A 14,334-nucleotide genomic window follows, 5' to 3' on the forward strand; every position below is an offset into this window, starting at 1 on the left:
ATATAGTATTTGAGAGAGATTCTTTCATTCAACACACATTCAAGAGCCTCTGAGCCATGTTCTATGTCAGGTGCCAAGGATATAATGAAACAGCTTCTGCACTCTAAGAGCAAACAGCCTATTAAAAGCTAATAAAGTTATTATATTACAGAGGATCAGGACTGATAAAAGTTAATCACAAGGAGTGATACACCATTTGGCAGGGATGTAAATCAAGGAAAACATCCTGGAAAAGTTAACATCTGAACCTGAGTTTTAACTAACTTGAACAGAAGTTAGGCTGGAGAAGAGGGAGGGTCGGGAGAAAAGGATTTCAGATGGAAGTATAATGCACAAGTCTGGAAGTCAGAAATCCCGGGAAGTAGTCTCAGTTCTGCAACTTACTAGCTACTGATTATTGACCTTAAAAAAAGTCATTTACTTTTCTGGTATTCAGCTCTACATCTGTAAAATGGTTTTAACAGTTAATACCACCTTTGCCTACTTCACAATATTGTTGTAAGTAAGGCCATTACCAACTATAAAACAATAACCATTACTGTTTAACAGTTTAAGGAATTTAAAAGCTTACTTTCTTCTCCTTCACTACTGCAAAGGAGAATGCCATGTCATCACTTCCTTCTGTTACGCTTCCTTCCCTGAACTTAGGTAATAACAGGTCCCTTTAACAATTTCCTACCATTAGGATAGTATTTAAGAGAAAAACCCACCAAGAGACTGCAATCCTACCCTCAAAAGATGGCAGAACCCTCTATCAACGATAAAGTACTAAAGTAGCATAAAGTCTGATAAAGTACTAAAGGCTTAACTTTTTAAATTTCCACACATAATTTCTACTACAATATTCTAATTTTTCTATTTTTAGTATGTCATCTCTATTGTGAAAGACTACCCGGACCTCAACAAAAGACCATCACTCTTTCTACTGTTCTCACACCACTTCTGTGGACTTCCATTATAAACTGTACCACACAATACCACTACTTCAGTACGTTTTTGTCACTGGTGATAGATCACCTTGAAATTCTGATGAATCTCCAAATTTGCAAATAGACTTTTTATATACTCCTCTCTCCAGAATATTTCCATTAAGATTCCATGCTAAAAGTTAGGTTCTTTCTACTTCGATGAGAAAATGCTGCACTGAGAAATGCAGTGTGACCAATCCATGTTATAACCAAACCAAGATCAAATTAATAAAATCTAACCATTATTTTTATGGGGAAAAAATTACCATTCCACTAGTCCTGAGCCAATTGAGATTCAGATGCTGGATGACGTGGGCAAGCTGAATTGCTAAGAACTTGCTTTCACACACTCGTGTCCAATTCAAGTGATTACATTTCAGGAGCCTTTAGGTTTCAAGCACATTGAACCTGAGTATGTCATAGTATAGTGATACAGACACTTCTTACCTCTAACTTTGGTGTCAGAAGAGGCGTGCTTCCTGTCTAGCAGAATGTCTGACACCCAGTAGATCCCCAAAACTAAGCCTCACGCTCTATGTTTACTAAAGGACTTAACCACATCTGCTATATATACAAGCTATTTAAAGACTGGCTCGCAAAAGTCTTTGTAAAGTTAGTTATTTGTAACTCAGGATACTGTTCTACATGTTTACACCAAAAACACACACATCGGGGAAAAATAGTTGTGAACATATCATATGTTAATCCTAGATGTTAAATAAGCTCCTGTGACTTGGAAACATAACAAATGGCATTTATGTGATCATCTGTATAGGTTTGTGGTGGCAGGAAGATTGGATTTGTCCTTATAACCCCACTAGAGGGAAAAGGGAATGGAGAGGAAGAGGAAGGAACAAAGGAAAGAGACTATGTGCACATGAAGACTGAAAAGCTTTGGGGAACTCATTCTTTATCCTTTTATTTTCTGGGGGCTTAGGAATGCCCAGACCCCCATTATGCTCCATCTAACTGGATCTTTTCCAAATTATTAAAAATGACACTTATACTTAGGTTGCTTATAGTAATGCAAGAGATAGGGAAATCACTTACCTGGTGAAGTTATTAACTTGCTGTGATCTTGACATATTTATACTGTTCAATTCTGGTACATTCAAATTGGATGACTGGTGTTTACTATGACAATATGACTGATGTGCTTTATTTGATATTACACCATTACTGCAACTTTCAAAACCTGGAGGGAAAAAAAAGAAGAAAAATATAGCTCATGAAAACACAAACACACACTATTTTATTAGGTTGTAAAATAATGTACCCATATTCTGATTTTTGTATTTAAAACTCATATAATATAGGAGAGTCAACAGACTATTTAAAGAGCAAACAAACGATTAATTTCTTTGAAAGGCTGTAACGATCACCTCCTCTAACATTACTGAAGGCTTCATTATGGATCTAATTTAATCCTCACAACCCCTCATGAGGGCAGTGTTACCATCACGCCCACCTTACATATGAATACACTCAGCTTGAGAATTTGTCCAAGTCTGAAGTGACTGTATGATACTCAAGAGGGGTGGTGGCTAAGGATACAAACACGAATCATTTGCATTGTACGGGATGGTGACATAAATACAGAGGTATTATAGTAATGTAGAAAGTTATATGCTGATTGAGAAAAAACAAAGGTGTTACTCTACTCTATGAAAGGAAACAGTATTTGACTTCTGTTTTAGAATGTTAAATGGACAGAGGAAACACAACACCTTGGGGAAAAACAAAGAAAAAGACAAGTAAAGAAGACAAAGAAGGGAAGGGTCAGAAATAAACCTGTAGAAATGATGTCATAAAAGCCAAGAAAGGAGAGAATTCCAATTAATAGAATACCAAAAGCCTTGTAGAGTATAATAAGACTGGTGAGCCAAAAAGGGACAGGAGGAAATGAAGGGGCAGAGTGGACTCCTACAAGAAGCCAGCTGAGAGAGACAGAAATGGCGGGCAGCCAGCTGGATGTGGCGACTGGTGGCTTACGACATCACGGCCACATCACCACCTTTACATTTAAACTTCACTGAAACACACAACTGCCTTTTCATTACCAAATATCTATGACTTAATTTCTAGAGACAATTCTAGAAATTGGCCTTCGTGTATGACGATCTGCTATAATAACCTATTCTCAGAAACAGATCTTCAAGTTACTAAAAACATATTTTTAGTAACTATTTTTCTGCCACTATTTTTCTTCCAGAACATCTTGAGACCAAGTATACAAATGTGCAAAACAGCTACACGGACGAGTCTAGATTCCCCCCCCCTTCTTCTGTCTGCCCCCCACTCCGGTTCAAGCTGTTGTTTCTCAGTCTAGTTGTGTAGGACACAGCTCCCTGGCCCATGCTGGTATTATGAGCCTTGCGCTCCCCCCATCCCCCCGGCTGAGGCAGTCAGTCGCCAGTCATTGGTCGGCCACTCATAGCAGCTCCCGGCAGCTCTCGCTGGCTGCCGGCCACTCACGATGGCTGCCGGCCACTCACGATGGCTGCCAGCCACTCATGGCAGCACAGAATAGCCCCCAGCAGCACACAGTAGCCCACAGTGGCTCATGATGGCTGCCAGCGACTCACGCTGGCCACCGGCTGCTCCTGGTAGCAAACGGCAGCCCAGCTCCAAGGAGAGCCGTTGTTCACAATCTTAGCTGTAGAGGGCGCAGCTCACTGGTCTATGTGGGAATCGAACAGGCGACTGGTATTAGGAACACAGCGCTCCAACTACCTGAGCCACCGGGCTGGCCCAGACATGTCTAGATTTTTTAAAATTTTATTTTGGTTCAAAAATATAAAGGGCAAAAATGTAAAAATAATGGCGTAAGACTGACTCTCACCAGAAAAATGTGCAGTATTTCCTTTGCCTGATGCTAAATTGTGGATATTCATTCCATGGCTGGGACTCATACTTGGACTACTAAAAGGTCGAGGACTAACAGGATAACTGTCTTGCGATTTTGGACTTCGGCCTCCCAAACATCGTACTTCACTATCTGTACCATTCACCATTTCTATAAACTGACGAACTCTAAAAAAGAAAAGAAAAATTTACTTAGATAATCTTTAAATAACTGTTTGTTTATTTAATAGCAACAGTTCTAAAAGGAGATATTTTAAGAACTTGTATTGATCAATAACTTTGGCCTTTAGATAATATGCTAAAAATACTAAATATGGTTTCATATACTGTATTGCATAGAATGAATTTAAAACTTTTCAGAAAAATGAAAACTATAATGCAAAATGCTATCTCCTTTAATCAAGATTTATTAAGAAAACGAAAATCTATCATAAGCTATATATAATACGCAAAATCAAAATGGACTTTTAAGCTAAGAATAATGTAATCAAAATAATATTTGCACTTGTAGTAGCAAATCAAGTAGTACATAAGAATATGATGGGGCTCCAACAGATATTTCTACACCTCTATCCACAGCAGCATTATTCACAATATTCAAAAGTGGAAGTAACTCAAACGTGTATTAATGGATGAGTAGATAAACAAAATGTGGTCTATACGTACAAAGGAATATCATTCAGCCTTCTAAAGGAAGGAAATTCTGACATGTGCTATAACATGATGAATTTTGAGGACAATGTGCTAAGGGAAATAAGACATTTACAAAGGACAAATATTTTATGATTCCACTTATGTGAGCTACCTAGCGTAGTTAAATTCGAGTTCACAAAGAGAAAATAGAATGGTGGTTGCCAGGAGCTGGGGGGGTGGGGGGGTGGAGGAGAAGAAATGTGGAGTTAGTGTTTAATCGATACCAAGTTTTGGTTTGGAAAGATGAAAAAGGTTCTGGAGATGGATGGTTAGCGATGGCCGCAAAACAATGTGAATGTACTTAATACTACTGAACCGTACATGTAAAAATGCCAAGTTTTATGTTATGTATATTTACTACAGTTTTTAAAAATGTCTGTGACTTACTTATAAGAAACTTTGCAGAAGAAAACATAAGATTCTCACCTTCTCAATAAGATTTTCCACATTTTGAAACACAGAGATAGACTGACAGAAGAGCAAACACAAGCAAAAGATACCATCTGCTTATAGTCCTCAATACAAGTGTTTTTTATAACCTGTTACTTAAATGTGCTGTATTACAAAATTATATGTAAATACATAACACAAGGTAAAATAAAAATTAAAACATGGGAATAATTTTGGTTACACACAATACACACACATATAATAAATATAACATTTTATTAAATAAACTCACTTTAATGTGAAAAGAAGATTAGGATTTCTTTCAAGTAAACTTGGGTATAACTGTTGTGTTGTTTCAATGGCTTCTCCCATTCTTCCTGCTAACACCAATTTCTGAATTCCTATTCAGAAAAAAAGAGCAAATGATTAATCTTTAAGAGTAGAAACATAAACTTAGTGGACTCTCAACAAAAAAAGACTACAATATTTTTAAGTTACTGTGATTAATTTCCATTAAGTGATGAAAGGAAATAGTTTCTATTAGGTGATGAAGAGAAACTTTCAGACAATTAAAAAATTAGAAAAACCAGTACTTTAACTATTAAAAAAAATCACAAATTATCATACAAGTAATATAGGAAAAACACCTCTTAAGCAATATTGAAGTATTAAACACTAATTTATATTTATGGTATACATGGTGTTGATGGTTTCACGATATATACTTCCGACATATACTGATCTCCAAACTCATCAAATTATATTCACTAAAAATGTACAGCTTTTAATATGGCAATCATATCTTTTAAAGTAGTTTTTTAAAAAAGAAACTAAGAAACATTAAAGAAACAATATTAAAAATGTTTTATCAAACATAAGAACCTTTGAATCCATAACTAAATGAATGCTGGACTTTGAGTTAGGATCTGAATTCAACAGCCACTCGTTGAGCATTCCTTGTGTCAGATATTTATTAAATTAGATAACGAGGATACAAAGAGTTAAGTGATCATCTGTTCACCAGTTTGTCACGGTGAGCAGACAAGCATATAATAGCCACAACACAATATAGTCAGTGTCATTATAGCAGCATGACCCATAAAACAATTGTTTTCATTCGTCATAATTTCACCCATCATGTTCCGTTTTTATGCCTATAATCACACTGAGTCATACACTCCTTGATGGACTAACCACATCAATTTTAGGAAGTAACTGTGGAATAGTTATCATGCTGACTTGCCCTTGTCAGAACAGGCCCTACTGCTCTGGCCTCAAGCACTAAGACCTAAGCAATAAAACACTTAAGATCAATGCTATCTTAAATTTAGATAGCAATTTAAATACAAAGACACTTATTAATAAATTTCTTTCACATATTATCTTCACTAACATCTAACCATGGGACAATAGTTTATGTATTGAAAAAAAATTTTATTAAATGTTTATTTTCTGAAAGCTCACAAAAACATTTTTCAATTTTAAGAAAAAATGGTAAACATTTCTTATAGAAAAATTCTCCAAAATTCCTTATTTCTACATGCAGAACATTAACAAGTCCTATGTGAATTTTTTAAAGGTAATCTTCAAAAATGTCAATGCAAATAAATTTCAGAGGCATCGATTTAAATTAATCTACTTGAAAATTTTTAAGTTTGAAAATTTCTAAAAATCGATGCAACCAAACCTGTAATCTGAAAACAAGTGTTAGCCATGTACCATAGTGTCCTTACTTTGTCTATTTTTAATGGAAGCTAATTCTTCTAGAACGGTCTGGTCTGTAGATCTGGCAAAGGCCTCTGCTGTGGCACAGTACCCATGGTGGACTAAATAAGATGAAACCATTCTTAAAATAAAAAGAAACACACAACTTTTAGTTAAGAGAATATATGCTTCATACTACAATTTACATAAACAAGCTCTACTCTGGTGTTACAAAACACATATTCCCTTGAAATAAGGCTTTAATAACCTCTACTTTGAAGTAAGTTCAAAAAAATCATTTTGCTCTTTCATGTATTTCTAAGAAGGCAACTGCAAATGCGATGTCGACATTACTCTCCCTAAAAATAAATATTAGTAGAGAATCAAGAACACCCCAGTTTCCTAGTATTCCTTCCTAGTATTTCCCATCCTTATAGTCAGTCCTACTAACTACAGTTTGTTTCACATTTATAGGACTTATCCCAGTGAAATATTGCCATTTTGTAAAATAAAACACATTTAAAGTAACAAATTAACTCTGTGTTCTATCTAGAGTTCAACCCCTTTCTTTACCCATCAGTTACATTAGATGGGATCACAAGGTATGAACACAATACCGTATTTTGCCATGTATAATGCGCACTTTTTTGCCCAAATTTGTGAGGGAAAAATAAGGATACATATTATACAGGCTTATCTATAAATGTTTAAAATTATTTTTTAATTAAAGTTTATTGGGGTGACAATTATTAGTAAAGTTCCATAGGTGTCAGGTGTACAATTCTGTAACACATCATCTATACATGACATTGTGCGTTCTCCACCCGAGTCAGTTCTCTTTGCATCACCATATATTTGAGTCCCTTTACTCTCATCTACCACCCCCACCTTTTAATTTTTAATGCTAATGAGTTAAGTGTAATAATACATACATAGATACCAAAATTCCCTTATAATACAAAACACAGGTACCTAAATATAAACAAATACAAATTTGAATTAAAAAATTAAAATTTAAGATTTTTTCCCTGAAAGTTTAGACCAAAAACGTGGATGCGCATTTTACATGGAAGCGCACTATACACAGTAAAATATGGTACTAAAGTGAACCTGGAGAGAGGTCTTCCAGAAGAAAGTCTGAGAATGATAACACTAATTGATGAAAAGTTGGCCTTCTAATCTAAATCAACTAGTATGACTGTGCACAGGTTACTCAAAGATGATTTACATGTAAGTGACACACTTCCAAGGAACAAGTTTATTTTTTAAAAAGCCATCCAATGGTCAAAATACAGATTTACATCTAACCATAAAATGTTAGAAAAACTGTTGACTGGTTCAGCAATATTAACTCAAATGACCAATATATCCAAATGTTCAACTCTTTTTTTTTTAAATTTATTGGGGTGACAATTGTTAGTAAAATTACATAGATTTCAGGTGTACAATTCTGTATTCCATCGTCTATAAATCCCATTGTGTGTTCACCACCCAGAGTCAGTTCTCCTTCCATCACCCAAATGTTCAACTCTTAAACCTGCCTCTATCTGGCACTACTAAGGGACTATTAGAAAACAATGGGAAGCAACGGTTCAAAAAAGTGTGATTGAGAGGGCAGGGGGGAAAGTCCCCAAGAAACAGATTTTTTCACTTTATTTCATCTAATTGTTCAAATTAATTTAAGAGAGTAGGGGAGAACCTTTTAAAATGGACTTTCCAGGACGTCATGATGAATTTCAATTTTGTGAAGAATGGGGTAGGAGTGGGGACCCTCATGGAACTTTGGTGACAGGATTAAGATAAATAATGTTTCCTCTACTGCTACCCTGCCATGATGCTCAGTGGTGACCATTTTTAAAGAATCAAAAGGATGTGACCCCAAGAGAGCAACCTATCCTAGCTCTCACTGCTAACAACTATGGGATTCTGAGTCGGGGGTTCATTATTCTACCAACTGTGCCAGACAAAAAACACTAGTGTAGAGCCTCGTAATACCAGATATCTCTAGGAAAGAAGCATGTTCTCAGAATTATCATTTCTTCCAGTCATTATCTCCTCCAAAAAATACACACAAAAGACATTAGATTTATAAATTTAAGATTGTTCAAAGCAATTTACAGACATTTAAGATGAATTGTGTCAGACTGATGGTCTCTGAAAGCCTTTGCTATTTTCTTGGGTTAGATTAAGTAGTGAAAATGATTGTTTAAACTTACCGGTATTTATTTTTTAAGTCTGTATTTTCAGATTTAAGAGCTACCATTCAGCACTACTGACATCCAAGTGTCCCCTCTAGCCTTTCAGCAAAGGTATAGTCCAAAAAGTTGACTACCACAGGGATTATATTTTCATGCTTCCATAATGAAATTCTACTTTTCCATAAAAGCTCCCTAATAAAACAAACTGAATAATTTTAGTAAAGAATGAGTTGAGATAAAGGTTATTCACCTTATGGTACTTGTACTGACACCCACTGCATGCTCTGCTGCTGCCCATCCCCCTCCACTGTTACTACTGCCTCCTCAGTGTTTATCCCGCATTTAGGAATCCTAACTCCATTTTCATTGTTCCTTGGTTTTCGTTCCTTTTACCTCCTCTTAAATGTCTAACAGCAAGTACCAATAAATGGCATCAAAAATAATTAGTAAGATTTTAAAATTTTCCTTAAGCTGGAGGCTTTTGGTCAGACCTTCTTATTTAGAATAGGGGCAATTATAACTTTCCTGAATCCACAGGATAAATAACAAACATTTGGCAAAAAAAAGAGATACTACTAAGCAAAAATAGCTGATATTATTCTTATAAGGTAACCCATTCACTGGAAAAATTTAGCCAAATCCTGAAAAGTGAAGTGTATATATTAAGTCTGTATTCCGTTATGTAAACTATACCATTATTTTGATGCTTATTCTTACTGAGCAATTATTCTTTGCCCCCATAAATATCTGAACTATTGCTGACCAACATAGTCAAGTTCATGTCTAAAACCACGATCCTGAATTATACAATCTAAATTATCTTTCTGACTTTATCTTTTGCATTGGCACTATTAATAGCTGAATCATGTAAATGAGTAATATAAATGATATAAATGAGTAATCTATGGAAATCATTAAATCCTATTACTAAGGATAGCAAATGAATTATCCTAACCTAAGCAATCTAGCGTCACTTTATTTCCTCCATCAAATTAATAAACCAGACTAAAATATAATTCTGTATGTGCGCCACCAAATCAAACATTATTTTTAATAGCTTAAAAATAGTGAATTACTTTTATAGAGATTAAAATATTAAGACATTAAAATTAAGATATAAATGAGTAGGTTAAAAAGCTGCAACAAAGAATCTTTTGTAAAAGGCTTCAACAAATAATCTTTTGTACTACAATAAAGTGTTTTGTAAACATGTATTTTTAAATAATGTCAATTCCAAATTCTTTCCTTACTTTTGTATCATGGTCTGCCATTCTCCTTCCCGATCCCCGACAGGAAACCGGTCTATCTGTGCCTGTATTTTGGTCCTCCACTCCCGCATGTAGTCTTCTATGTCAAACACAAAAGGATGCTGCCCAAAATTGGCATCGACGACTTCTCCTGGTGTCTGGAGCCCAACAGTAGGATATAAATTTGGCTGTAAGACAACATATTTCACTCAGTGTCTGTCCCTTTTATGTTAAAAATGTATTCATTCTTCCAAAAGCTACCTTTAAAGTAACACAACTACAAATTTACCTCATGAATATTTTAAAATCTCAATCCAAAACTAGTTGAGAAGACTAAAGCAAATGATCTAAATACAATGTGTCCTAGATGAAAAACATCACTTCATGTAATCTAATCACCAGGACGAAATATGAAACAACTTCAGCCACCTATTTTTATTTATTCAGAGACCATGTGGAAAACACACTAATAAATGAAGACAACTCTTGCTCTTAAGAATATGCCATACAGTACACAGAGATTCAAGTATAAACACGTAACACAGGTTTACCCCTTATATATGATATATATGATACATTTCTAGAAACCGCATGTCAAAGTTAGTTACCAGACAAGTACAATCCTCACTGGGCACGTGCTACTTCAAGTACTTGAAGTATCTGCACATTTGGGATGCCTTCATGAAGGGATGGGGATAAGTAAGTAGAACAATGCCACTGAGAGTGGGGATTCTCCATATAAAAATGAAAGACTCAAATGCACACATTTCAAGAGAGAAAAAGGATGGATTTAAGTATTCAAATTCATAAAGAAATGCATTTAGATATACTCCAATATTTCTAAGCTAAACAATCAAATTTAATAGCTTCAAGTATACCAAAAATGCCAGACTCTTTCTTTTGGCTCTCTCACTAGTTGTTACATCCAAAAGAAGAATGAGCTACTGAATGTGTACTCAACGGCAGGTTTTAACCATTATCATAACCCTGTGAAGTAATTATTATCATTTGCATCACAAAAATACAGAAATTGAGTATTAGGGACATATTAACTTGCTCATGGTCATCCTACACTACTGCCGAGGGTGGTCTGACACAAAATCTAAGTTCATTTTTTCTTCCCAGAACTCCAAATCCTACTTCGTCTTCATTCTTAGTATTTATGCCTTATTTCTATGCTTTAATGGTTATCACAAGTATTTTCAGTACAACATTAGGTAAAGATGAAGAGAAGATAATTTGTATGTAAATGTAAGATGCTTACATAGTTTTCACAGCGAAAACCTAAGAGGATATATTTAAAAACAATAGATCAACCCAAGTAACCAACATCAGAAACAAAAGGAGTACTGTGTTAAAATATTGAGAAATATAGTTGCACTAGACTAGGGGGGAAAATGGCATTGTAAGGTACACAAATGTACACTGATTTTTAATACTCAACGAAACTAGCAAGTTAATAGAATTTTAATCTAAAGACAACTGAGATACTTATTACAACCTTCTCATTTTACTAGTGAGAAAACTAAGACCAAGAGTTTAAGGGATTTATCCAAAAGCACACAGCTTATTAATGGCACAAATAAAGGATAAAAACAAATCCTGTCTCTCTACTTCTAGTACATTACTACTTTCCATTAAATCCCATTACAAAAGTATGACATACTTTAAAACAAAGTCTATAAAGCCAAACACTCTTCATAAAGAAATCAATAGAGTAAGACAATCTTCATTAAGCAGAGTTTATAATCCTGACACTCAGAAACGTCCAAACAGAGATGCTTTTAAAATCGTTTGCTAAATTTTCTTGACAAATTCAGGAAAATAACTCCTATCAACACTATAAAAGAAAATCACCATTTATGAATACTCTGACAAAAATGTGCTATAAAAAAATTGAAAACTTCACTGTGACAAAACATGCCATAAATGTCAAGACAAATGGACTTCATAGGACAAAAATCTGCCACATATGTAAGAAAAGATCAATATTCCAAATATAAAAACTACTCTCACAACACAGAAGGACAAAGATTACTAGTCCAATTAAAATACAGAGACACTTAACCTCACTCAATTTTTTAAAATGCAAATAAAAACAAGATGATTTTTTCTGCATATCAGGTTAAGATTTAAAAGACTGACAATACCCGGTGTTAATGAAGGTTGAGAAAATAAGCCCTCTCATCCACTATACACAGAAATGTAAACTTATATAATCTTTTAAGAAAGAAATTTGGTAAAATCTATTAAAATAGACTAAGCAACTTCACTTGTAAGAATTTAATCCTACAGAAAAACAAACATGCAAAGATATGTGTTCTGCAGCATTATCTGCAACAGCAATTAAAATGTCCATTTATTGGTGGTATTATTATATACCACATTCATCGAAGCTCAGACTCCAGTAATTATAAGATATGCCATTATTCTATGTCTAAGACAAAAATACTGTCCATTAAATTCTGACAGACCATAGATTCTAAGGTGCATCCCCATTTCATAACTATTAAAATATGAAAAAATGTGCACCTAAGAATTGTGGTAGGTACATCATACATTATAATAAGCAAAAAGAAGAGTAAAACAATGTGTACAAAGATGTCCAATATATTACTAATTGAAGAAAGCAAGCTATAGAATAGTGCATCAACTACGATCCCATCTTTTCTGTAAACATTTAAATGATGGATGCACTGGCTAGCCTAAGTTTAGAAATAGATGTGGAAGGATATACACTCGATTTAACACAGTCATCATAACTAAAGAGGCTGGGATTTTGAGGAACTTCTCTTTTGAACATTTCCGTATTTATAAACATTTACTATTTGAATATTTAACACTATGTATTACTGCTGTAATCAGAAAGTGATAAAAAACTGAAAACAACTATACTTTTTATACCATTTAACCTTAAAAAACTGAAGAATTTGAAGGAAGGGGATTAAGAACATAGCCTTTAACTGTCTCAACTAAAAATTTTAAAATATATAACAGAATTTTTGACTTGTTAGATTATAGATTTCTAACAGCAGAATAAGGTAATGGTTTTTAAGTTAGTCACCGTTGTTCAGCCATCATCACTAATTTTCATTTTCATCACTCCAAGAAGTAACCCCCTACCTATTAGCAGTCACTTCCCATTCCCATATCCCCATCACTGTAACCTCTGACAACCACCAATGTACTTTCTGACTCTACAGATTTGACTATTCTGGATATTTTGTATAAATGGAATTACACAATATATGGTGTTTTGTGACTGGTTTCTTTCATTTAGCATAACGTTTTCAAGGTTCATTCATGTTGTAGCATGTATCTAGATTACTGTTTTATGTAAAACAATGTTTCCCAGGAAATATTAACATTCTCATTCTTTCTCTCTCTTTCTCTCTGTCTCTCTCTCTCTCACACACACACACACTTACACACACACACAGTATCACTCCTGCCTATGTAGAATTAGACAAGTGAGAATAATTTAACTCTATGAAAAGACTAGAAAAACAGATCTCATTTCTATTACCCTATGAAAAAACAAAGCTAAATATTAAAAAATACTATTCAAAAGCTAAATATACACAATAAAACCATATTTTCAATAGCATTGAAAAGATTATATATATAACATTGAAAAGATTTTTTCCCACGAAAAGGAATGCAAATAATGCACGTATCTATAAAAAGTAGATTTCAAATCAGCCCAAGGAACTAGAAAGCAGCATCATTTTAAGTAAGAATAGCTTCTATAACAAAAGGAATTTCCTAACCCCAAACTGAATTAGTCAGTTTATAGATGGAACATTTCTTAAATTGGTAATGTGAGTGGGGAAGAAAGATTATTCTGAAGAAAATCGAAGGTGTTCAAAGCTGCAGAAACACCCTATGTTCCATGATAGGTGCAGTACAGCCGAGGTAAACTGTTTTGTTCTGCAAATACACTCTACCAGGATTTTACGCTCCAACAGGAGAGTAAAAGCTCACGGGTACAGAATGTACAAACACGTGTTTGATGGTTCCTTTAGGGAGAAGATTAATTTTCCCCTCATTTTTAAGTAGAAGAATGGTATGTTGCATGTGGAAGTCCAGGAATATCTCAGCCATAAAACTAAAGAGCTCTCAGAACCACTATATTAAAACGGAACTTATAACAACCACCATAACCACCACTTCACCCACTGTTACAAAGTTGAATATCACCACTGGTTAACTACAGACAAGGCAAAACGTAACGTGATTCAAAAGTGGGATAAAAAATAATTAGAAGGT

At 34.5% G+C, this 14,334-nt stretch overlaps 1 protein-coding gene across 1 annotated transcript in view; it reads right to left on the reverse strand.

The window, feature by feature from the left end:
• The window catches only part of RANBP9 (RAN binding protein 9), an 81,862-nt gene that overhangs the window by 15,945 nt on the left and 51,583 nt on the right, over window positions 1-14,334 (reverse strand). Inside the window, exons 6-10 of the mRNA XM_081055036.1 lie at window positions 10,069-10,253; window positions 6,650-6,762; window positions 5,209-5,317; window positions 3,811-4,001; window positions 2,019-2,163 (exon numbers count right to left, since the gene is read on the reverse strand). Coding sequence (XP_080911162.1) covers window positions 2,019-2,163; window positions 3,811-4,001; window positions 5,209-5,317; window positions 6,650-6,762; window positions 10,069-10,253 — 743 coding nt within the window. The remainder of the gene's footprint in view (window positions 1-2,018; window positions 2,164-3,810; window positions 4,002-5,208; window positions 5,318-6,649; window positions 6,763-10,068; window positions 10,254-14,334) is intronic.

Source organism: Rhinolophus hipposideros, assembly GCF_964194185.1.
Source record: "Rhinolophus hipposideros genome assembly, chromosome: 8".
Lineage (NCBI taxonomy): Eukaryota > Metazoa > Chordata > Mammalia > Chiroptera > Rhinolophidae > Rhinolophus > Rhinolophus hipposideros.